This window comes from Mauremys reevesii, linkage group 19, assembly GCF_016161935.1.
Source record: "Mauremys reevesii isolate NIE-2019 linkage group 19, ASM1616193v1, whole genome shotgun sequence".
NCBI lineage: Eukaryota > Metazoa > Chordata > Testudines > Geoemydidae > Mauremys > Mauremys reevesii.
The window spans coordinates 21,316,502-21,341,239 of NC_052641.1; the positions used below are offsets into that span (position 1 = coordinate 21,316,502).

The window sequence follows — 24,738 nt, forward strand, 5'->3', positions numbered from 1 at the left end:
TTTGAGTGTTTTTTGTGAGAGAAAAGCCAGCACAAAGCTGCACATATGTTCCTATCCTAGTCATGAAGGCAAACCTTGACTAGGTTCCTTTTTAACCCATGTACTACAACTGTCTTGTCTTCAGTAAAGTTGTAACAAGGGTTAGTTACCATACGTTAGTTTAAGATGGGTTAAAAGTACATTTTTCCACAGCCTTAAGATTTATCTAAACTAGATTTTTATTTAGAGTTGACTGATTGCTAATTCACTTGAGGTAGTTGTAATATTTGTAATGCCTAGTTTAGACACTCCCCAGATGCTTGCTCTTTATCCTGAAACAAACATTTGGGGTTAGGGCTGGACCAAAGTGCATGTGTTAAACTGTATCCATGTCTACACCAGGAAAATGTGTATTGTTAACACATGTTAAAATGCTAATGTGGATAAGGCAAGTGGTAGTTATAACATGGTAGCTGGTTGAGATGTTAAAAATACACCTTTTTTCCTTATAATGACAAAGTCTGTGTGTCGATCTACTAATAAACAGCTCTTGCAGACAGACTGCATCTTAAACTGCAAGCTGTCAGTTTTTGGTTAAGTGTGTTAGGAAAAGATGTATTTTTAACACGTTATCTGATCAAGTAAATCCTCCAAAGGGGACTTGTAGAACTCCAACTGGGTCTGGTAAGTGTCTGGGGCTCAGAGGCACTAACACAATACAAACAAATAATTAATAATAATAAATACCGTAGAACCTCAGTTATGAACACATCGGAAATGGAGACTGTTCGTAACTCTGAAATGTTCATAACTCTGAACAAAACATTATGGTTGTTCTTTCAAAAGTTTACAACTGCACATTGACTTAACATAGCTTTAATCCTCAATTTAAATGAAACAAGCACAGAATCAGTTTCCTTACCTTGCCAAATCTTTTTTTTAAATTTTCCCTTTATTTTTTTGTAGTTTACGTTTAACACAGCACTGTACAATATTTGCCTTTTTTTTTTTTTGGTCTCTGCTGCTGCCTGATTGCATACTTCCAGTTCCAAACGAGGAGTGTGGTTGACTGGTCAGTTTGTAACTCTGGTGTTTGTAACTCTGAGGTTCTATTGTACATAAAATCAGTGCCTGAAATCACTGGGGTTTATGTTACCCAAGCCAAATGATGTAAGACTAGTGTTATGAGAAACCCAAGACCTGTCAGGGATGTGAAATCAGGTTTTTAAAATGACCGAAAATACTGTTCACTTTTTCTAGTGGAAAGAAAATCGGTTAAAATACTCTGCTCTAAATCTCCATGAGTACCACTTTGTCCACGCAGTGTACTTGCAGCACCCCCTACAGGATTCAAGGAAAATGAGGTGACATTTATTTTGGATTTTATTACTGCAAAAATATATCTGTTCTTGCCACATAATATCTTTCTATCCCTACTACACTCACACAGATTACATAGAGAAAAAACAACAACAAATTCCCTGTTTAAATGTTCATACACCTACTTTCAAACTATAACTAGCACTAGTGTTTGAGTATATCTAAAAGTTCTTCCTTCTGAAAATCATTGGGTCTTTGACCTCCTACCTGACTTGGAGTGGAGAGAAGTCTATAATTTTTTAAATTTTCTCAGGCATTCGAACATGACAGGCCTATCATTGTGCTATAATTGCAGCTTTATCCATCAGTATCTTCATCTGCCACTTCTCCCTACTCCCTATTTCCACTGTGGCATTTTCCATATATATCAGAAAGACCAGAAAGTAAGCCTCTTATACAGCTACTGTTAATGTTGCTTTCTAATCTGATTGATAGGAAGAGAGGGCATGGCTATTATTGCCCCTATAGCATGGCTGATATACACAATACCAAGAACTCCTCCTCCTTCCCTTCCCATTTAGCAGATCCCCCTCCTAAGTAAATTCACCCGCCCCTGAAAACACCCGCTGCAGAACTAACATGACATTTGCTGCCATCATATTCACTCTGCTTATGTTACAGCCATTCTCCCACACAGTCTGTATTGTCTGTTTAGACAATATTGTCTCATTATTTCCTTGTACTTCTGTCTGTAGCCATCTGTGGTCTCTTGTCTTATACATAGATTGTAAACACTTGTGGGCAAAGAGTGTCTTTATGTTCTGTGTCTGTACAGAACCTAGCACAGAGGGGATCCATGTTTCAGGCTCCTGGGCACTACAATAATACAAATAATAAATAATAACAGTAATAATAATCATGGTTAGAAATTTCCAGTTCCATGCAACTCAAGTACCCCCATATCAGTAAAATGCAGTTTCAAAGTCTTTGAGAAATGGCATTAACAAGTAATGTTTAAAACAAGCATAAGTCTACTTAGGATTAGAAGGAATCTTGAAGTCAGGAAAAGATAAAATTCCAGTAAAGTCTTCCTCTTCTATAATATCCACTTTTACTCCTTCTGGATCCTTTAGATCAAAACAGAAAAAAAAAGTTAGACAGTTGAACATCACATGCTCATGTGGCACATTTAGAGGAGAGTTAGTCTTTAGTGACTTCAGTGGGAGCATGATCAGGATCATTTTTTCTTTGGATTTTGTCCATTTCACAGAACAGAAAACAAACCTTTTTCTGAAACAATTCATATGCTGAAACTGCATCTTAATTTTATAGACTCTTCCACCAACATGTAGAACTCCTCAGTTTGATGCATTGAGATTTTAACTACACAAAATTAAGACCTAATTCCAAAAAACAAATGCATACGAATAATTTTACACACAAGGGGTAATCTCACTAATATTAATTGGACTGCTCCCAGGCATGAAGTTAATCATGTGTTTAAAAGTTTTCAGGATCATGCCCTAACTTTGAAATTGAATCCTCTGATGAAATGTGTGATACAGGAGTTAAAACAGCAGTAAACTGTGAATGTGCCACAAGACTCTTTGCTGCTTTTTTGTGAATGACTAACTCACCAGAATTTGAAACTCTAGCAAAACATCTGACTGGGGCTCCAATAATTAAATTAATTTAAAATATAGTTATCACATGATGCTCAATATTATCACTATTATATTACTGTGGTAATGACACTAAAGCAAATATTGAGACTATTGATTCCTTTGCATTTGAAAGGAAAGAAATGGCAACACCAAAAAACAACTTATATGCAATGAAAGCTCTCCCACAAATCCTTTCCTTAGAGATAAGTGGTAAATCAGTTTTTTCCACTGAGGCTACTGTGCTGAGCTCTGCTCAACTGTGCCAAGTCACTTTTAGGACTTCCAAAAGGTTATTAAATTGCAATAGCAGTTCACTGACAAGCACTGTTAATTTTCTAAAATATGTGGAGATCAATCATTTTCCATACTACAGCAGAGTGGTTTAATATTGAACTATAGTCTCTTTATGGTCTCCAAAATGCCAGTATTAAATTAAATTGCAACAGACTCACCACAAAAGTTAAGACAGTTTCTCTTCGGGCTGGCTTCAGTTCTTCATTCAAAGAATAAACCCTGACTTTCACTGTAAGAATTATTTATAACAAATTTTAAAAAGTTCAAATAACCTTAAACTTCTATACATATTTATTCCTAAAAATCTTTAGTATTAAAAGGATATTCTTGATTTGTTGCATATCTGAAACCCACACTTCAAAAATACATTGAGCCATTTATTCATGCTATCAACATAAATAGACAGATTTTGCACTGACAACTGCTTCAGATTAAATCATTAAAATCCATAATAAATTCTTTAACTTCCATGATCCCACCATTCCATTTTTCTGTGGGAGGAGACTGCTATAAAGTCAGTCTCAACAAAGATAGTAATCCAATTCATTTTTTCAATGAAGTATTTCTTCAATAATATTTTTTAACATATTTTCAGCAAATATCTCTCTCTTGTCCTATGTGCCTCAGTTTACTCATGTGTTAAACACTTCATGGTGTAAGGTGGAGAGCAGGACTGAAGGAAGGAATTTTGCAAGAAATAATTAGTTTATAAAGTGCTAACACACTGCAAATTATTATTTTGATGTTCATATATACTGTCTGCTTAGATAGTAAGCAATTGGTGAAAATCCAGCAATGTGTTTTATCGTTTAAAGTAAATTTAAATCCTAATTCCTTGGCAACATAGACTAACTTTAAAGCTTTAAGCCAAACAGAAAAAACAGGCATTACTGTACCTGATTGATCAGGAGTATAAATGGGTTTGTCCGTCTGAATAAAGAGAAATCCATTTTTATAGGTAACTGGCATTTTTTTCTCTCTTGTAAAATGTGAAGAACTAGCTTCCAGATACACATACAGGACTGAACTTGCTGATGTTGGCAAATCTTTTGGTTGAATCTGCGAGGGATTGTGGAGAGAGACAAATAAATATTGGAAAATATTAAAATAATCAAACTATGACTTTCCCATGCATTTTTTGTTGAATAGAATATCTGAATGATAATTAGCATTCTGTTGTTAATTATTTACTAAATACGTTCAACACCAGCATCATGAAGGAATTTCTTCTCCATGTACACAATGTATAAATGGTCAAGAGCATTACACTGGGGTTCACCTTCTTCTGAGGCGCCATTTACTGGCCTTTCCAGAGGTAAAATACGTGACTAGAGGAACCAACATACAGTTACTGTATAACTCATTCAAATTCCATTTCACTCCAAGGGTGAAATTATGGCCCCATCAAAATTAATGGGAGCTTTGCCACTGACTTCAACAGGGCCTTAATTTCACCCCTAAACTAGTCAGCATGTTTTCTTAGATTGAGCACACAATTAATCAAACTTGCCCATATCCATTGTTTCTCCCTTATTGAACTTTTCCTTTTTTTCCTTTTTAAAGGCTTAGTTAGTTGGATGCTTTAGCATCTCTAATATCATTAGTTCAATAAAAAATATAGAACACAACATGTCTGTCTGGTCCATGGAAACAAAGAACATGTTTGGATAACTGATATGATCATCAACATGGTAATTAGACAATTGAGAGAGATGACCATAGGCATTAAAGATAATTAAAGCAATAGAGCAATATTCTTTTGGAACAATGATTCCTATACTAAAACAAATTATTTTTATATTAAAACTTGAACAAACCTTTTTTCTTGCTCATTTTTTTAATCTCTTTGTGCACAGTTGCACCAGTGGAAGAAAGGGTGTGAAAACACTACAGAAAAATATCACTTTGAAAGAACAAAATTTATATTCATACTTTTTTTATTTTTGGCACCTTATTCTCCACTCTCTTATACCAGTTTTATACTTTCATAGCTGAGGATTTCAAAAGAATTACACTTGCACAAAATGGGTGTAGCAGACTGGAGAATCAGGCCCTTTCTCTTCACAATTAAAGAAACTGGATACTCATCGTAGTGGAGTCAATCCAACCTATTTTTTACAGTCATATGCAAGCGTAAGAGAAAACAAGAACTGTTTTGAATACATACTGTTAAGGTTACAGAGCCTTGGAATTTGTTGGCTGGAGATAACTGAGCGTGGCCAGAAGCATAAGTAGTACGCTTATCTGGAAAACTTTTAATAGAGATGCTGACAGGAAATGCAGTCTCATATCCAAAAGCTTGAATTACCACTTTCTCAGATGCTAAAACACGAAAGATCTTTGGTGCTGTAATAACATATCTATAAAATTAAAAAAAAAACCACAGACAATGGAACTGTCAGTTTCTTTTGTACTTATTATTTTAATTTAAAATTAACTTAAAGGTATACAGTCAAAGCTGACAGGCTACAGATTTGATCTACTTCTATTTATACTGACATTTTCTATTAAAAATGTCTTCTGGATAGTAAAAAAAAAAAATTACAAAATAGGGATTCAACAAGAGATACACATTTACGAAGAGTTATCATTTCCTTCAGTACGTGCCTGGTTGTGGGAAGTTCAGTATGCTTATAACGCAGCACACAGCTAGTTCTTTCTAAAAAGAAACCCCTGACACAATTCTAAAGTTCACCCCTGTATCAAACAAAGCCTAATCCTTGTCATCAGAAGATCTGGTAATTGCAGTAGATTTTATAAATTATAGACAGGAACAAAGTTTGAAAGGCTGATCTCCTGATAAACATTTTTTTAAAATGCAAATTATTTTTTTGTGATAGAGGTTCCTTCAAGCGCTTTTGAAAAAGTAGATGGTATACGTGTCAGACAAAACTATTCCGATTAGAACTCTCTTTGTTTCAAGTCAATATATATTGTGATATTTAAAATAACCTGGTAAAATAATAGGTGCAAAAAACCCTCAAACAAACCCCAGTCCTATCCTGTGAAAACTTACACACATGATTAACTTTAATATTTTGAGTACTCCTGTTGAAATCAACGAAACAATACTTGAACGTGTACATAAATGTTTGCAGAATCGGTACCTACATTCACATAGTTCTTTTTAAATTGGAATGGCTATCATTCCAGAGCAGCACATACAGCATTCAGTGTATGTAAGCACAGTAAGTCAGTTTATTGAGAATACTTCTGAAGTTTGTTGAACAATTAATCTATGCATATGCAGTAGATCATCTCCTTTGTTTTAAATATCAAAACCATCATCAAGGCTACCATCATCAAGCAGTATTTCCAATAAACACAACGTGTTTTACTTACGTTTGCTCCTGACTCAAACTTCTTCCACAAAAAGCCAAAATACAAATGAAGCTTAAAGTATTCATGATTGGCACAAGCATGAAACCAAAGACACTAGTGAAACTTTGGTGAAAGGGTATTTGGCTTCTGCTTCACTCAAGTATGTTTGTGTTATCTGTATTTATCTAAAGATTAATCATTAACATCAGATCTCTGAAAATGCTACAGTACTTTACTAAATACTATTTCCTCCCTCTCTATCCTATGGCTTTGAAGAACATCAGCACAACTAAACCCCCTAATTTAGGACTTCATTCTGCTTTTGATCTGTGCACAATTCCATGGATATCAACATTTTCAGAATGGATTGTTTTGATCAGGGGCGGCTCTAGGAATTTCGCCACCCCAAGCACGGCGGCACGCCACGGGGGGCGCTCTGGCGGTCGCCGGTCCCGCGGCTCCGGTGGACCTCATGTAGACGTGCCTGCGGAGGATCCGCTGGTCCTGCGGCTCTGGTGGACCTCCCGCAGGCATGCCTGCGGATGCTCCACTGAAGCCGCGGGACCAGCGGACCCTCCGCAGGCATGCCTGCGGGAGGTCCAGCGGAGCCCCAGGACCAGCAGACCCTCCACAGGCACGTCTGCGGGAGGTCCACCGGAGCCGCCTGCCGCCCTCCCAGCGACAGGCAGAGCGCCCCCCGCGGCATGCCGCCCCAAGCACGCGCTTGGCGCACTGGGGTCTGGAGCCGGCCCTGGTTTTGATTTTTATATTTAAAAATGACATTTGGTTTAGAAATGTATTTTATATTATAAAAAAAAGTCAAAATCAGAACAAAAATGTTTCGATTAACCTGAAACCATTTTTTTTTAATTTCATTTCTTGGGAAATTTTGAAATTTGACATTCTGTTCCAAATTGGAATGAACACAAATTTGGAAATCATAGAGTATCCCACAGAACAAAACATCTGGTTCCTGCACAGCTCTAGTAATTTATTACCAATAGCTACTTTTGATTGCCACAGTATATGAACACTGTCAATTGTCTTATTCTGCTGACCTTTCCAAAAATATAACAACCAAATGAATGATGTACCACACAATGAAGAAGATTTACAGAAAGAGTTCCTTACATTGAGCAATGAACTTTATTAGGATAAAGGAAATAGCACTATCAATCAAGCTGTCTCTATCAATTTCACTGCAGAGCTTCTGCCTAGACCAGTGGTAGGCAACCTGCGGCCTGCATGTGGTCCATCAGGGTAATCTGACTGCAGGCTGCGAGACATTTTGCTGATGTTGACTGTCCGCAGGCATGGCCCCCTGCAGCTCCCAGTGGCCACGGTTCGCCGTTCCTGGCCAATGGGAGCTCCAGGGGGCCGTGCCTGCAGATGGTCAATGTCAGCAAAATATCTCACGGCCCGCAATCAGATTATCCTGATGGGCTGCAGGCTGCCCACCACTAGTCCAGACCCTTCCCCAGCCGCCTCCTCCAAATGTAAAGAACAGTGCATATATCTTCACACATAGGCACCAACTCTGTGGGTGCTCCGGGGCTGGAGCAACCACGGGGAAAAATTAGTGGGTGCTCTGCACCCACTGGCAGCCAAGCTCCCCTACTCCTCCGCCCCACTTCCTGTTCCTCCCTCCCCTCAGTACACCACGTCCCCACTCCTCCGCCTACCTCCCAGCACTTCCCACCCAACTGCTGTGCTCGGGTGAGGGGAAGAACGGGAACGTGGTGTGCTATGGGGAGGAGGCAGGGAAGAGGCGGGGCCAGGACGGGATTTGGGGAAGGAGTTGGAATAGGGGCAGGGAGGGGGCGGAGACTTTGGGAAAGGGGTTGGAATGGGGGCAGGGCCTCATGGAAGGGGTGGAGTGGGGGCGGGGCCAGGGTCGGGGGGGGGGGGTCGAGCACCCAGGGGAAAGAGAGGAAGTCGCACCTATGTCCTCAAATCCCCTTTTTTCCTTTCAACCCATTACGTACGAGCTCACCAGGTGTTTAGGCCCTAAATTATGCTGGACCACCCCACTGAAGTATTGTCTCACTCCCAGCATTTTGAGAGGCCCTGGTGTCTTTCATGTCTCCTATTCAGTATGTCAAGCTGCAAGAATTGTGGGACAACAATAAATAGTTTCAGAGAGATGCCTCCCCGCTCACTGCACAGAAGTCTCAGGGTTAGGGTGACCAGTTGTCCTGATTTTATAGGGACAGTCCCCGATATTTGGGGCTTTTTCTTATATAGGCGCTTATTAGCCCCTACCCTGTCCCAATTTTTCACACTTTCTATCTGGTCACCCTACATTGGATAGATAAAAGACCCTTAAAAACTAAGTATTCCAACAATCTATATATATAATAAAAACAGTAAGGCATGAATCTATGTCAACAGTCCCAGACCATTGTGATATTAAAGGTAACTCAACCAATCATCACTCTTACTCTACAGCTAATTTGCATTCAACAATTTCATTGGTTGTAATGAGTTCCTGATATAAGGAGCCTGTATAGAGGATGATTTACTTGCCCAACTGCATGGTTCTTCAAAAGTTAATTTGCCACCCATACAACTCAACATAAAATCCCACAGCACAACCCTGCAAGCACAAGTCAACACAACTACCCACACAATACCACTACTATCACACAGAATAAACCCAAAACACATAGCCACTCACCAGAGCACATACCCCTCCTTCATCAGCTTCACAAAACAATACAAATCTCCCATCACGATCCCCTGCCAGAACACCACAAATCTCTCAGAACAACTCCATACATGCAAATGAACACAACCACCCACAGCAGGACCAGCACACACAATAATCCCTCCCCGCAGTACACAATCTCATTCGCCACTTGCACAAATCAAAACATGTCTCCTAGCACAACACATGCACTCCCCCACCCTTGCTCATACTTACTATAAAATCATAAATTTGACCCGTGGCTTTGCTGCTCATCATTAATATCCCATAAACATTGATACAGCTTGCAGCTGTGTATCCAGGCTGGTAGCTATTTTAACCAGTTATGATTTCTGTAGCGAGGCTGGCAGGTCACTCAAAAATCATACACCTGCCCCTCACGCCCTTCCAAGATTGGGTGATCAACAGGGAAATCTAGGAAAACAGAGACACATTGTTATGAAACGGAAGGCATCTGCAGAAGCTATTGTAGACTTGTAGATGACATAAAATACTAGTACCAGGGATGTGGTCAACATACAGTTTAATTCAGTAATAACTCATTTTATGAATAAGCAATACCATTCCATTTTAATTTCTAATAATCACTCTGTCTTGATTCCACCCTAGACGTTTTACCAAATTTCCAAGTACAAAAGGCAAAATACAGTTGTTATTTGCAAAGTTAGAAATATCCTCACCAGCCAGTGATGGGACTCTAGATGGGAGAGTACTGAGTTATTACCGAGAATTCTTTCCCAGGTATCTGCCAAAATGCTCAGGTCTAACTGACTGCCATATTTGGGGTTGGGAAAGAGATTTCCCCCAGGTCAGATTGGCAGAGACCCTGGGGGGGTTTGCCTTCCTCTGCAGCGTGGGTCACTTGCAGGTTTAAACTAGTGTAAATGGTGGATTCTCTGTAACATGAAGTCTTTAAATCATGATTAGAGGACTTCAGTAACTCAGCCAGAGGCATGGTCGGTGGGTATAATAGCACAGGGGAGGCTCTGACTCCCCCAGTGCTGCTGCGGCACCCCTGGTTGCAGGGTTTGGCAGCGAAGTTTTTACTTTATTATGCCCCATGCAGATTCCAGGGCAGTGGAAGAGGCACATACCACCTCCTCAGTCGCCCCAGAACCTGAATGGGGCATATCAAAAAGCATCTTCTACAGACACTTTTCCCCTGGGCAGTGGGAGGGTTGGGTCTGGGGAGGAGGGGAGGGGAGGCATGGAATGGCTGCAGCCAGCCCCAGGCTCCTCCAGGCAGGGGGAGGCTTGGGCCAGGGCTTTGGCCAGCCCGGCTGGGTTCCTCTGGGGCGGGGGAGGGCTTGTGGCTCTGGCCGTGGGCAGAAGGGGCAGAGCTGGTGACTAGCCTCCCCAGAATGAGGCTCCATCCACTGCCCATGGCCAGAGATTATGGGTCTAAGAATGGGTGGGCAGGGTTCTGTGGCCTGCAATGTGCCGGAGGTCAGACTAGACAATCATGATGGTCCCTTCTGGCCTTAACGTCTATAAATCTAAGTTCTAAAGGTGACATACATCTAAAGTTTCTAAACTAAGCATGAGGGAGAAAGATACTTATTCTAAATGGTTAAGAACATAAGAACGGCCATACTGGGCCAGACCAAAGGTCCACCCAGCCCGACAGAGGCCAATGCCAGGTGCCCCAGAGGGAGTGAACCTAACAGGTAATGATCAAGTGATCTCTCTCCTGCCATCCATCTCCACCCTATGACAAACAGAGGCTAGGGACACCATTCCTTACCCATCCTGGCTAACAGCCATTAATGGACTTAACCTCCATGTATTTATCCAGTCCTCTTTTAAACCTTGTTATAGTCCTAGCCTTCACAACTTCCTCAGGTAAGGAGTTCCATAGGTTGATTGTGAGCTGTGTGAAGAACTTCCTTTTGTTTTAAACCTGCTGCTCATTCATTTCATTTGGTGGCCTCTAGTTCTTATATTATGGCAACAAGTAAATAACTTTTCCTTATTGACTTTCTCAACACCACTCATGATTGTATATACCTCTATCATATCCCCCCTTAGTCTCCTCTTTTCCAAGCTGAAAAGTCCTAGCCTCTTTAATCTCTTCTTCTATGGAACCCGTTCCAAATCCCTAATCATTTTAGTTGCCCTTTTCTGAACTCTTTCTAATGCCAGTATATCTTTTTTGAGCTGAGGAGACCACATCTGTATGCAGTATTCAAGATGTGGGCATACCACGGATTTGTATAAGGGCAATTCTCCGTCTTATTCTCTATCCCCTTTTTAATGATTCCTAACATCTTGTTTGCTTTTTTGACTGCCACTGCACACTGCGTGGACGTCTTCAGAGAACTATCCATGATGACTACAAGATCTCTTTCCTAATTAGTTGTAGCTAAATTAGCCCCTCCATCATATTGTATGTATAGTTGAGGTTATTTTTTCTAATGTGCATTACTTTACATTTATCCACATTAAATTTCATTTGCCATTTTGTTGCCCAATCACTTAGTTTTGTGAGATCTTTTCGAAGTTCTTCACAGTCTGCTTTGGTCTTAACTATCTTGAGCAGTTTAGTATCATCTGCTAACTTTGCCACCTCACTCTTTACCCCTTTCTCCAGATCATTTACGAATAAGTTGAACAGGATTAGTCCTAGGACTGACCCTGGGGGAACACCACTAGTTACCCCTCTCCATTCTGAAAATTTACCATTTATTCTTACCCTTTGTTCCCTGTCTTTTAACCAGTTCTCAATCCATGAAAGGATCTTCCCTCTTATCCCATGACAACTTTATTTACATAAGAGCCTTTGGTGAGGGACTTTGTCAAAGGCTTTCTGGAAATCTAAGTACACTATGTCCACTGCATCCCCCTTGTCCACCTGTTTGTTGACCCCTTCAGAGAACTCTAATAGATTAGTAAGACATGATTTCCCTTTACAGAAACCATGTTGACTTTTGCCCAACAAGCTACATTCTTCTATGTGTCTGACAAATTTTTGCTCGGTACCGATGTTAGACTTACTGGTTTGTAATTGCCAGAATCATCTCTAGAGCCCTTTTTAAATATTGGCGTTACATTAGCAATCTTCCAGTCATTGGGTACAGAAGCTGATTTAAAGGACAGGTTACAAACCATAGTTAATAGTTCCGCAATGGTTGTGGTGAAGACAGAACCTTTACTTGCCAGTCCATCTGTGTGCAATACTTGAGCAAACAAGTCTATAAAATAGTCAAACTAGATAAAAGTTGTGCAAGATTTTGCAAGTTTAAACAAATACTGTAGCCAGTATTTACAGGAAAAGGTGTTTACAATAGGTATCGCTGATCAGTAGAACACGAAATTATAAAAAGTATAACATGCTACATTTGCCACAACAAGAGTAACTCTAATAATGCTCTTGGGAGGTAACCATTAACTGGAGATAACATTTAGAAGTTATGTTGTTTTCATTTATTATACAAAAATAAAGCTCATATTCCTTATATTAAGAAAATCAAGCTATGATGGTCCATACAATAAACTTCCATGGGTAGATAAGCAAACAACAAAAAACATTGATGAACAAAATTTTACAGGTCTGTCTTGGAAGATTTAAGTATTACAAGTAACTGTTTTTAAATCTAAGGTAAAATCTAACAATACTCCTTTCCCCTAATTTTTTTTTCTGATTTTGTACCAATGCTTGCTGTAAACTGAATCAAACACAAGCCTATCTGATTTTGAAACCAATGCAAAAGAGTTATGTAGATTATTTTAAATACTGCTATAAACAAGGTAGCAATTTAGGGTCAGATACTGCAATTTGCTCTGCACAGGTAGAACCTTGCACGCACAGCCTCAGTGACTTCAGGACAGAGGTGCAGAACTCCATAAATTGCAGAATACATCCTTGGTTGCTTGCTTTTCTAAAGTAATTTTCAAAGTCATGAGAATAAAACAGTTTTTTATCCAAATAGCAGGAGATGACAGGGTACTGATAAAGTGCAAATACTTATAAAATCTCGCTCATCTGAAGTACACTTCCTTAATTTTGGTTAACTTGGAGACTAGAGAAAGTGCTTCATTTTTCTCATGATGACTTATGTTGCATATTTCAAGGTGCTATTTCAAATCACCCACACTATAAAAAGCATCCACCTCCAACTTCATAATGCTATACTCAAATGTAACATATTAAGTATGGGAAAAATTACTTATTACAGAAAGCAACAATTTAAAATCACTTCACATTGTCAGCTAGACAACTGTTATGAATTATTCTGGTAAAACAATTCAAAGACATTTCCCATTTTAAAGTCAAAACCTGCCCTCACCCTACTCCCATAACTAATGCCACTGATTTACTTCACTAAGAGCACTCATGCAAGTAAGGTGAGTAGGATTTGACCCTCAAGGCCTAATTTCCCAAGGTGCTGAGCACTTGAATTTCCCATTGACTTCAGCAGAGAGTTGTGGATGCTTGTCACCTCTAAAAGTCAGGCTCAATGGTCCCACAATTCTGCAATGAATTCTGCAAGCATTTGGAGAAAAGTTTCTTGCCTCCATTGTTGCAGAGAAAATCTTGAAAACATAACTAAGTGTACCCTAGAGTCTCAGAAACTAGAAGGCAAAGAATACAAGATTACTCCTGAGCGCATTCTGCGCCAAAAAAGTAAAAATTGTGTGCACAGTATTTTAAAATTCTGCAACATTCTGCAAATTTTGTCAAATAAATGTGGATGCTCCAGCATAGCATTGGGGAGCAAAGGCCACTGGCTGCACAGAGGTGGGAGATCACTGTGCAGCTCCCACCCTCCAGGACATGGACTCAGTGGTGAGGCTGCACCCAACCCTGATGTAGCACAAGGACCCGGCATTCCCCAGAAACACCCCAGGGCCCTGCCCCTCTGTGCCAGGTGCACCAGCTGTAGGCAGGCAGGCTCAGCAAGACATGCTCCAAGACGTGGAGGGGCTTAGTGTGGGGGACCCAGGTGTGGGTCGAGAAGGTTCTGTGTGGGGCAATCTAGATACAGGCAGCTCAGCGTGGGATCCAGATGTGGGGGGAATATGGATGCACAGGAGCTTGTTGGGGGGGGTTCTGGGTGCAATGGTAATGGGACTCTGCATGGGGTCCAGGTGAAGGTGGTTGGGGCTAAGCAGGGGTGTGTGTGTGTGTATGTGTATGGGGGATAGAACTCAGCAGGGAGGTCTAGGTGTGGGGGCATCAGTGGGGCCACCCAGATGCTGGGGGAGCGAGGCTCAGTGGGGTGGGGAACCAGCTGCAACTGGTTGGGGCTCGGTGGGGTGGGGAACCAGGTATGAGTGGCTCATCAGGGTAGTCCAGGTGAAGGGGGAATGGGGCTCATTGGGGTGGTTCTGAGTGTGGGGGAGTGAGGCTTGGTGAGGTATGAGAGGGTCTGGATGCAGGGGGGTTGAGTGGATGGGGAGCAACTCCCTGTACAGGTATCCTTCCCCCTGCAGCTGCGGAGCAATGGGTGCAGGAAACAAGTGGGGGCGGGGAGAGTTTGCAGTTTCCTGCAGCTGGAGAAGAAATGTGGGAGTGGGTCTGACCCACTCCCAGATGCATGCAGGGAAAGGGGAAGTCCTGTCCACCCTAGTTGAGCCAGGACTAGCAGCTGATCCTGGCAGAGGGTAAGAGTCACCAGCCAGGTCTTCCCCAGTCCCACACCCCTCTACCCCACAGTGATTTACCTCTCTGCTGGTTGCCCTGGGCACCCAAAAAATATTGCTGTGGAGGGTCACATGACTGCTCTTGTGGCTTCCTTTTTCTCCCCCCTCAGAAAGTCATTTTTTTGTGGGGAAGCAAAATCTTCTGGGGGACATAAATTCTTCACACGCGCAGTGGCACAGAATTCTCCCAGGAGCACAAGATGTATTATTTTTGAAAGATCTCATGATCATAGCCTGGTTTTTGAATGACATTTTGAATGACAATTCCTGCAGTCTCTGCATGCATGCATCCACTTCTGGGGAGGGCCTCAACAACCCTGCTCAGGACACAGTTGGGAGGGGAAATGTTGGCCAAGGCGTGGGTGACACCTGCCAGTCCAAAAGGCTAGGTAGGAATAACGCAGCGTAAGCTGGGGCCCAACCCCGCAGAGACGCACACGAGCTGTGCCATTGCGGCGGCTGCCCTCCGCAGCGTGAAGACGGTTCCTTGCGCCCAGGCCCCGATCTGCGATCCTAGCTCCGCACTCGCGGCTCCCAGCGTTTTGCACCCGCCTAACATCAAACCTCCAGCAACTCCACCGCGTTACGGTGGCCGGGCTCGCCCCGCCGCGGCCGGACCCGCGCCCCGCGGCACACACGGGGCGGGAGCGCCGCACACTGGCCAGCCCTAGCCACAGGCCAAGCGGCCCCCGCCGGCCCAGCTCCTCCACAGCGCGCCCGGGCGCGGGAGCAGACAGCGCCTTGGGACACGAGGCCTCCTGTGACATCGCCAGGCAGGGGCCGCTCAGTTCGCCTGCGTCAGCCCAGGCAGCGTGACGGGACGGGCCGGACACCGGGGCCCTACACTGAGCCCTACGGGCGGGGGAGCCGCCTCGGTGAGAGCCCCTGGTGTGGGGGTCACTAAGCCCCTCCCCTCCCTGAGGGGCCCGCCCCCTGCGCTGGGAGGGGTTGTCGCGCTAAAACATGATGGCAGGGGGCGGCTCTGGCCGTTAGGAAGGGGCGTGGCTACGACGGGCACCGCCCCTCTCCCGTCAGCGCCGTACCGGAATGGCGATGGCTCGGCTTCCAGCGCCGGGCTCTTAAAGGAGCCGCTGCACCGTACGTCTCGCGCCGCGGGCAGTAGCCGTCCGTAGTGCCCGGGAGGGAGGGGAAAGGCGGGAAGCCGGTTTGTCCACAAGAGGGCTCCCGGCTTGCCCAGGCCTAGAACGCCGGGGAAATAGCAGGCGGCGGCGAGGCGTTACCATGTCAACCCAGGTAATCAAAGCGGAGCCGTAGGGAACTACCCGGGGCGGGGACCGGGATCCCCAGTCTCTGAGACGAGACCGACCCCTAGCGCGTCCGTTGAGGGGGGCCCGACCCCCCATGGCTCCCCCACACCAGCGCCTCGGGTGAGAGGGGCCCGACCCCCCCCCCATGGCTCCCCCACACCAGCGCCTCGGGTGAGAGGGGCCCGACCCCCACCCCCCCATCGCTCCCCCACACCAGCGCCTCGGGTGAGAGGGCCCCATCGCTCCCACACACCAGCGCCTCGGGTGAGAGGGGCCCGACCCCCCCCCATGGCTCCCCCACACCAGCGCCTCGGGTGAGAGGGGCCCGACCCCCCCCAACGCTCCCCCACACCCGCGCCTCGGGTGAGAGGGGCCCGACCCCCCCATCGCTCCCCCACACCAGCGCCTCGGGTGATTGGGGACTGACCCCACCCCAATGTCCTGGCTGGGTCTCAGAGCCACAGGAAGGGGTGCTGGTGCAGTTGTCATGTCACAGTGCCCTGCGAAGTGTCATTTCTGGGAACTGTTTACTGTGAAGTTGTGTTGTTTTGTGTAGAACTGATTGGTAGGGGGGTGCTGATTCTGAAGTCCTGGTGATGGGTGTGGAGTTACATTGATGTTGTTTTAGTGTGGCGACGCGTGGATGTGCAGTGTAAAAAAACATCACTATGTCATGTTAGTTCATAAAATAAAACAAATACACCCCTCCATTCCTCTGGTCTCTGTCTATGAAGAACGAGTTTCTGGCTTTTTTGGAGCCTTGAGGTGGACCAGAAGAATGACATTTATAAAATCATGGCCACTGTCATCCCCTTTTGAATGAAGAAGTATCCAAACCTTTGTGCCATGTGAGTGGTTACATTGTGTCTAGCAAGAAAAACCCACAATAAAGACCATTAGCCTTCAAAAGGCAGATGCTCTCATCTTGGCTTTATACAGAGTAGACCAAAATATGCTTTTGCCTCCTGGCTTGATTTTGTAAAAATCATTCCACAGTGAGGATGTGGGTTTATGGGCTTCCACAAACAGAAAGAATACATAAAACCTTTTAGTTAATGAGTAGAATTAACCTAGAGTAGGTATATTTTATTATGCAAGGCATTTTATTTAGGTACCAGATAATCAAATGTCTTCAGACTATCATGAATATTAACTGCATTGGCTTGCAATTTACTTCCAGATGCATTAAAGTCAGCAGAAGTAGAAGTAGTAGAAGTAGTGTGTTGTTAGTGGAGGGTCTCCAGTTGAGGAATTTCCTCTTCCTGCATTGTGGTTCATCAGGGCCCAACTTTACTAACTATTAGAGAATGGGATAAGAAGCATCTTTTTCTCAAGGATCATTGCTGAAGAGGTTTTTCTTAGGTTTTGATGGCAGAGAGGGGATTTATTTTTAACTCTTTATTGTGTGCCATCTAATGGGATTTTTGGAATTTATATCAAACACATAGATACCAAGACAATGTGTGCATAAACATAATTAAAAAAACAAATATACACTCCTTCAGTTTACATCTAAACAGTTTCAGTAAGATTTATGCACATGTACAGTCTATGACAATCTTTAATATGCACTTTTAGCCTTACAGATTTTTGCCAGATGACTGACTGCATTCTGCGCAATGAAGAAAGGGTCACTACAAAGAACATCACCCAGAAAAAGACAGCTATCACCCTCTCGTACGCCTAGTCCAATGTCGACTGTCACTTCAAGTACCAGGTCACCATCTCCTCTTAGCAGGCAGGGCACACCTGCTACTTACAAAACAAGGGGACAGAGGTATCAACAGCTTGATGTTACAGTAGAGAGTGATGTAGGAGCTTCTTTTGAATATCAGATTGACAAAGGTATTGTGTAAATAATAAAAATCAACCCTGAATGCATTTTAATATTGGCAGAATAAAATTTGCTACATGTCCGTCTATTATGAGGTGTATTAAAGGGTCATTGTCACATATTTTAGACCCCATATTTAACCTACCCTATAATAAACTGTCTTAAATTGTTTGTGCATCATCCAGATTCCAAATATCGACATAACGTATTTCCATTTTTAAACCCCTGAGAACTATTTTATACAGAGCATACACCCTCAGGCAGCAGAGGGGGCATAAATTAACTAATTGCCCCTAATCCTAGACCTGTGAGCTTTCATCAGTGAAAGGTTATGTACAAATATGACAGTAAACAAGACATCTTTGTTAGTTTCAAGTTCAACTGGAAATCAAACAGCTAGAGAAAATCAGTATTTACTACATAGAAAAGATTAAATTGAAGGGGCACTGATATATTAAAATACATATGTAATAAGTCAGTAAAACATTTTCACATTATATGTAATATTAATATTTCAACTGAAAGACTAGATGAAAAAAGATTTGGATTAATATTTATTTTGCTCCATAAATTTGCTTGGTGCTTCCTTATGATTTGTATTAAAGTACAATCAGTAACCAGGGCCTGTTGTGATAGGCACTATACCAATATATAACAAAGAGACAATCCTTGACCTGAAGAGCTACAGGAATAAAAGACACATGATCCATGCCCCCAGATTTTATAATCCAAACAGGAATTGATGATGATGGGAAAGGTGAGGGAACCTAGAAATCTCAGTTAATCAAGCTCTTGGCACACAAGGACCAGGGCACTCTGATAACAACTGTCACTAGAAACTGTACAGGGGTAGCAAAATGAGGCCCTGGCTCCTTTCATCCTCCTGCACTAGACAGTGGAGGTGGACTGGCACAGGGATAATGCACACTGCATTTTGTTTGCCCCTCCTCAACACTCCCAGAGGCATTGAACATTTCTCAGGCACAATGCTTCTTGGAGCTGCTGTCAATGTGTATCTGCTTCTCAGCCTCTATGCAGGTTTCCCTTGTTTTGTTGTACTAACTAAGCAAAAGCATTACACTTTTTTTTCTTTCAGTGCTAGTCCAATCACACTTTTTCTGTTGTTGTTTGCAGATGAAGACTCCGTTAGTCCAGGAGTTAGATACATTACAGAGTCTCTTATTAAAAAGCTGTCCAAACAGGAAAATTTGACGTATGTAAACTCACTGAATCTTTCTCTTGCTAAAGATGGGGGCAAGAAATTTAAGGTGGGTTATTGCATGCAATTTCTTATTAATTATAATTCACAATAGTATTAAAGTTCAATAATATTTTAAAACATTGGAAATAATGGTTAGGAAAACACTTTAAGTAGATAAGAAGAGCCATAGTCTACCTCTCTGGCCCCAATTCTGCAACCGCTACTTATGAAAGTAAGAATTACAGAATCAAGCCTCCTCATTGTACAAATTACCATTGACATCAATAAGAGTTTCACATATGGAACAAAGCTAAAATCTGGCTATATGTTTGTAATTTCTCAGCTTCTGGGTACTGGTGCCACTTTTGGATTTTTTTAATTTTATTTTAACTTTTTTGGGGAAAGTAGTCCTTTCTGTAGATGAGGCTGGTCTACAGCAGGGCTAGTAGCATCTGTAGTTTTCCACTATTTTTTGCAGTATGGAAAGCTGCAGATGTGTTCAGTTGGTCCCGGTGCAGAATTTCAGAGCTCAGATTCGCAATTCTACGGTAAAGGGCATAATAATGATTTGTAGTGGCTTTTATGAAGACATGATTCTTAAAAACATAAACCTGCTGTTCTGAATGCAAATGTATGTACCATCTTGTATTGACAAAGTACTACACATAATTTGTTTTTTAGTATATAGAAAACTTGGAAAAGTGCTCTAAACTAGAGGTATTAAATCTCAGTAACAATCAAATAGAGAAGATTGAGAAGTTGGATAAACAGTTAAAGCTACACGAACTCAATTTGTCCTACAATAAAATCAGGTAAGCAGACACTCTGTTTCTGTATCAGAGGGGTAGCCGTGTTAGTCTGGATCTGTAAAATCAGCAAAGAGTCCTGTGGCATCTTATAGACTAACAGACATATTGGAGCATGAGCTTTCGTCGGTTTCTGGTGTGGGTGGAGAATGTTACTTATTTTTAAAAAAATTAAGTTGTTCAGATTCTATGGTCAGGAGTGTGGTATAAAAGTTAGTTAGATATATTTAAAATATTTTACGCATTAATATACAAAATGTTCTTGCAGTTTGTTATGTGAGAATGGAAAAGATTCACCTTTAGAAAAGAGAACTGAAAGATTAAACTGAAAGGACCTGCTCGTGCAGTCAGTGCACTCATTAAACTCCTATTCTGTTTGCCCCAAAAGGGCAGCTTTCAGTGTTTTGGGAGGAAGTTACTCTATTAAAAAATGCTGAGGGGACAGTGGATGGGATTAAAGAGCAACTTCTCCATGCTCTCCTCAGTTTTACCACTGGTAAAGTAGGCTTATTAATTCCTTCTAGAGGAGGCTTGCTTTGCAAGTACAGTAACCACAATAGTACTAAAGAGGTTAATAAAGGAAGTGTGCAGAAGATTGACTAAATAGTATTTCTACATACTGCAGTGATGCAACTTCCTCTCTCAAAAGGGTTAGAAAACAAAATGAATTAATGCCATAATAGTAAAGTGATATATACCTATAAGATTACATTCCATTTTTGCTTGATTACAATATACATAGCTTAAATGACACCTTGGTTATGACTTGCTTTGTACTGTTTCTGTGTATTTGAAACATATATTGCAGAATTAAGATTAATTACAAAAATGATTGTTTGGGCTATTAAGGCACTTCTCTATTGGTGGCCATTCCTAAACATATGGTAGTCAACAGAATAGGCACTGCAATAGTAACCAGTGTAGGTAGTCAACCGCAATGATGTGACGGCATACATTTTTCTTCTGTGTCTATGGCACCATAAAAAACAAAACCTCTTGTATGTTCTACCTATTTGAAGTTGTTCAGTAGCTTCATAAAAATGCATTCTTCACACCATAATGTCTTCAGGTAGCGCAGACAGCCAACTTGCTGTGTTTCCAAAATAAGTATGGAAGATATTTGTATTTACACTATTAAAAACCAGGTGAAAGGTACATTAGTGTCATCTCATCTCACACATTGATCACTTAAACACCAAATATTACACAAATTATGCAAAGAGAGTCTAAATATAAAATTTACCAGAAATGGATGTGTATTACAAACCATTCCACCCCTCATGCAACATGATTGGTTAATGTAAAGGGATAACAGCAGTGTCCGTAAAGCACCACTATGTATGGCAGGTACTGTACAGCCATTTTTGCTGGTTTCTTCGGTGATCAGTTAAGACAGGTTTCACTATACAGTATCCCCGAGGCCATAGCTACACTGTGTATATGATTTGCTTCATGATGTCTAAATTCTATTTCTCTTCTTGTTTTCAGTAAAGTTGAAGGTCTAGAGCATATGCAGAATCTACAAAAGTTGAACCTTGCAGGAAATGAGATTGAGCACATTCCTGTATGGGCAGGCAAGAAATTAAGGTCCCTGCGCATCCTTAATTTGAGGCAAAATAAAATATCATCAGTAAGTGACTTTAACTAGGATAAATAATTGTTTACAAATAAAATATTTCTAAAACCTTTCATATTTAACATCTCAATTAATATGATCAGCAACATGAAAATTACAGGCTCTCTGGGGAAAAGATATTATAATAATATAGATTTGCTGTCTACATAACAAGGCTACTCACTGTTTATCAGGAAAACTCTCCTTCTGTCACAAAGCACTCACATCATACAACTATTATTAGTCAGGGCAATGTATGGCTTCGCAAGCTCCAGGAAAGACTTCATGGAAGTTGACAAGCTTCTCCCAAACTGTGGGTTCCATTTCAGTTCTTCATGATGTGTGCCCAACTCTAATTAGCATAAGTTAGTTACATATGTGTTTTGTGCAAAGAATAGGTGTGCTTGGCATTTTAAAAAAAACTTCTTAACTGAGACATGATTAAATTAATGTCTGTGGTCTCCTTTGTGTACTCTGCGAGAATATGGCTGTGAGTAGGGCTTATTTTAGTGGAAGCACCTGAAGGAACCATGCTGTAGGCGCCAAGATGGTCCAGCCCTCTCTGAAGCTGACTTCACAGGATTGGTGTTCCATTTCCTCATGAACCCCAAGGGTGCCTGGGATTGGAAGGCTGTATTTCTCCCCCTCCCCCAAAGTGCCCCTCCACCTGAGGTGACAACTACTTGGGTCAAGGTCAGGATTCCATAACTTTCTGTCCACTTCCCATGGGTTTCTCCCTCAGAGAACACTTCAACTCCATAAAGTTCACAATTTGAGCTCTGATAGGGATAATTTTGGTGGGGGCATCATTTTCAGAAATTACATTGTTGTATAAACAATGAAATGTAGCCTTCACCTACATTAACAATGTATTTTATTTAAAAAGTAGAAAATTGATGGTAGGGGAGTGATTGTCTTTGGAAAGATGTCTAATCATTGTACCTTTCTCTTTGATTTAGCTCCATGACATAGCTAAGCTGAAGCCCTTAAAAGACTTGACTTCTTTGTTCCTGGCAGACAATCCAGTTGTAAATCTGCCTCATTACCGCCTGTATACCATATTCCACCTGCGCTCACTGGAAAACCTTGACGGACAGCCAGTGACAAATCATGACAGGCAGGAGGGTCTTGAGAGGTTTAATTTAGGTAATCATGATGATATGTTAGAGTTACTGTGAACTATACTAAATTTAGAAGGTTAGAAAAGCTTTGCAATTACTGATATCATGATTTGATATGTATTATTAAAATTAAGGTTTAGGTAACACTGTTAAAGTTTACTGCCAACTTGTGATGTGACTAGGTATGTCTTCTAAAAACTGTTCAGAGGTCCTCCAAGAAAAAAAAGGAGGATTTTAGCCTACTCAGCGTCCAATTCTATTGCAGACACAAGAAGAATTATCTTTTATTTAAATTCATATTTAAGAAGACTGACTTTATACATCAAAAGGTCACAAGCTGTTTTACTTCTCATCTCACTTTAAATTATGTCACAGATGGAAAATCACAGCATAGTGGGCTTGATCCTTGGTGACGCCATTCCTGTGCTTGGGACGGGGATTGGGTGGGCAAGACTGGTGTAACTTAAGCTTTGCTTCCCTTCAAAGCAAATAACAGCTGAAGTGCAGTGCACTCTAGCTACACCTCTGCCGTGCTCCTAACTTTGGAGATTGTGTGAAGGCCAGTGTATAGCCCTTATACCAGCTCTTCACTGGCTAAAAAGATTCCCTACATAAAGGATATTTTCAGTGTACCATTTCCACCCACATTGTGATCCTCTTACACCGTCAGAGTGGTATAAAAGAGCCTTAGTGTCCTGAGACACATTCTCGGTATATGGACATAGAGATAGCTGACCAAAAAAAGAAGCTAGAAAGGGTTTGAAATTTAGGTTTAATTGAAGATGCCTGTTTTAAAAACAAAAGATTTGAAAGGTTGTAGATCAGACATAATTCTGACTTACATCTAAAGAACAAGACTTATATGTAAAGCACAATATAAGTAAAATAAGAATTATTTCAGGAAGTTCTCTTAGGTATTAATTTCTGGAATAGATTAAGGCAATTAGTATATTTTCACAATTTTTTTTTAAAGTGGAGAATCATCATTGCTACCAAGTTTCAGATTGAAGAAGCAAGTGAAAAATGTTTGAGTGTTTGGATTATTTTGTTTTGCAGAAGAAATAGAAAAATTAGAAAAAGATTTAGAGAAAACAATAAAAGAGATGGAGGACCTTAAAACTAAACAGTTTGAAGTGCTTGAACAACTTCAGCATCAAGATGAGGTGAACAGATCATTAAAACAAAAAACCCTGCAACAGAAACAAATCTACAAAGAACTTGAGAGGGACCTGGACACCAAAAATGAATTGGTAAATTAATCATTTAGGTTAAAAATAAAAATACTGAAGAAATGTTTTTGAGAATCATTTTGTTTCACTAACAATAAATGCAATATAATGTATGTTTAAATGCTTGGGGATTTATGTTTAAATTTGTATTTAGATGTCTCAGTGGATTGGAAGTGGGATATGAAGCTTTTCTGGTACAGGGCGATGCTTCAACTCCAGGCAGACTGGTAGTGACCAATCCACATTCAAGGTCTCTGGTATTTTGTGTGTAGTGAGTTAATGTTCTTGGACCAGTTCTTAGTGGGAAAGATCCACATTACCAAAGCCACCACTGTCACAACTGGTAATCTTGGGGTGGAGGCCAAAGATGGAATGGGGCATAGGGAATTAACTCACTGTAATTAATGTCACCCTACCTGGGTTAGGCAGAATGGTAAAGCTGCCAGGAGAAGTTTACACTTCCACTGCCTGTGCTGTATCTATATTGTGGATAAAGACAGGATTTTAGTCTCCAGGGTTGTTAAATTTGACACCTTTCACAAGCACGACATTCATAAAGTCAGTCTGCTCAGATTGCTTAAGACTTACATGAATGGTATTCTGTTAGACTGAGAATCTAGAGCAATTTACATATTTAGAGGAGGCTTACTAGGAGTTACTATAGTGGTATCTCTGGGGGAAAATTGCCATCTAAATTTCTCCAGCTGGGGAAGAAGCAGGAATAATAACTGAAACT

At 41.5% G+C, this 24,738-nt stretch overlaps 2 protein-coding genes across 13 annotated transcripts in view; one reads left to right on the forward strand and one right to left on the reverse strand.

The window, feature by feature from the left end:
* Positions 1–15,635, reverse strand: part of C5 (complement C5) — a 60,712-nt gene extending 45,077 nt beyond the window's left edge. For 4 of the 5 annotated variants that reach the window (XR_005589788.1, XM_039505977.1, XM_039505979.1 and 1 more), the window contains exons 1-5: positions 6,600–6,700; positions 5,425–5,617; positions 4,154–4,316; positions 3,416–3,486; positions 2,335–2,426 (exon numbers count right to left, since the gene is read on the reverse strand). Coding sequence is in view for 4 of the 5 variants with exons in the window: in XM_039505977.1 (XP_039361911.1) it covers positions 2,335–2,426; positions 3,416–3,486; positions 4,154–4,316; positions 5,425–5,617; positions 6,600–6,679 (599 nt within the window). In the remaining variant the exon portion in view is untranslated. Of the gene's footprint in view, positions 1–2,334; positions 2,427–3,415; positions 3,487–4,153; positions 4,317–5,424; positions 5,618–6,599; positions 6,701–9,501; positions 9,700–14,949 lie in introns of those variants that run through there. The other variant, XM_039505978.1, reaches the window with a different exon arrangement.
* Positions 15,636–15,692: 57 nt separating this feature from the next.
* CNTRL (centriolin) overlaps positions 15,693–24,738 on the forward strand; it is a 58,710-nt gene continuing 49,664 nt past the window's right edge. For 2 of the 8 annotated variants that reach the window (XM_039505967.1, XM_039505973.1), the window contains exons 1-7: positions 15,812–16,182; positions 17,775–18,041; positions 19,165–19,298; positions 19,913–20,043; positions 21,526–21,667; positions 22,612–22,798; positions 23,830–24,023. In XM_039505967.1, coding sequence (XP_039361901.1) covers positions 17,816–18,041; positions 19,165–19,298; positions 19,913–20,043; positions 21,526–21,667; positions 22,612–22,798; positions 23,830–24,023 — 1,014 coding nt within the window. In that variant the 5' untranslated portion in view covers positions 15,812–16,182; positions 17,775–17,815. The other 6 variants (XM_039505970.1, XM_039505969.1, XM_039505968.1 and 3 more) reach the window with 6 other exon arrangements.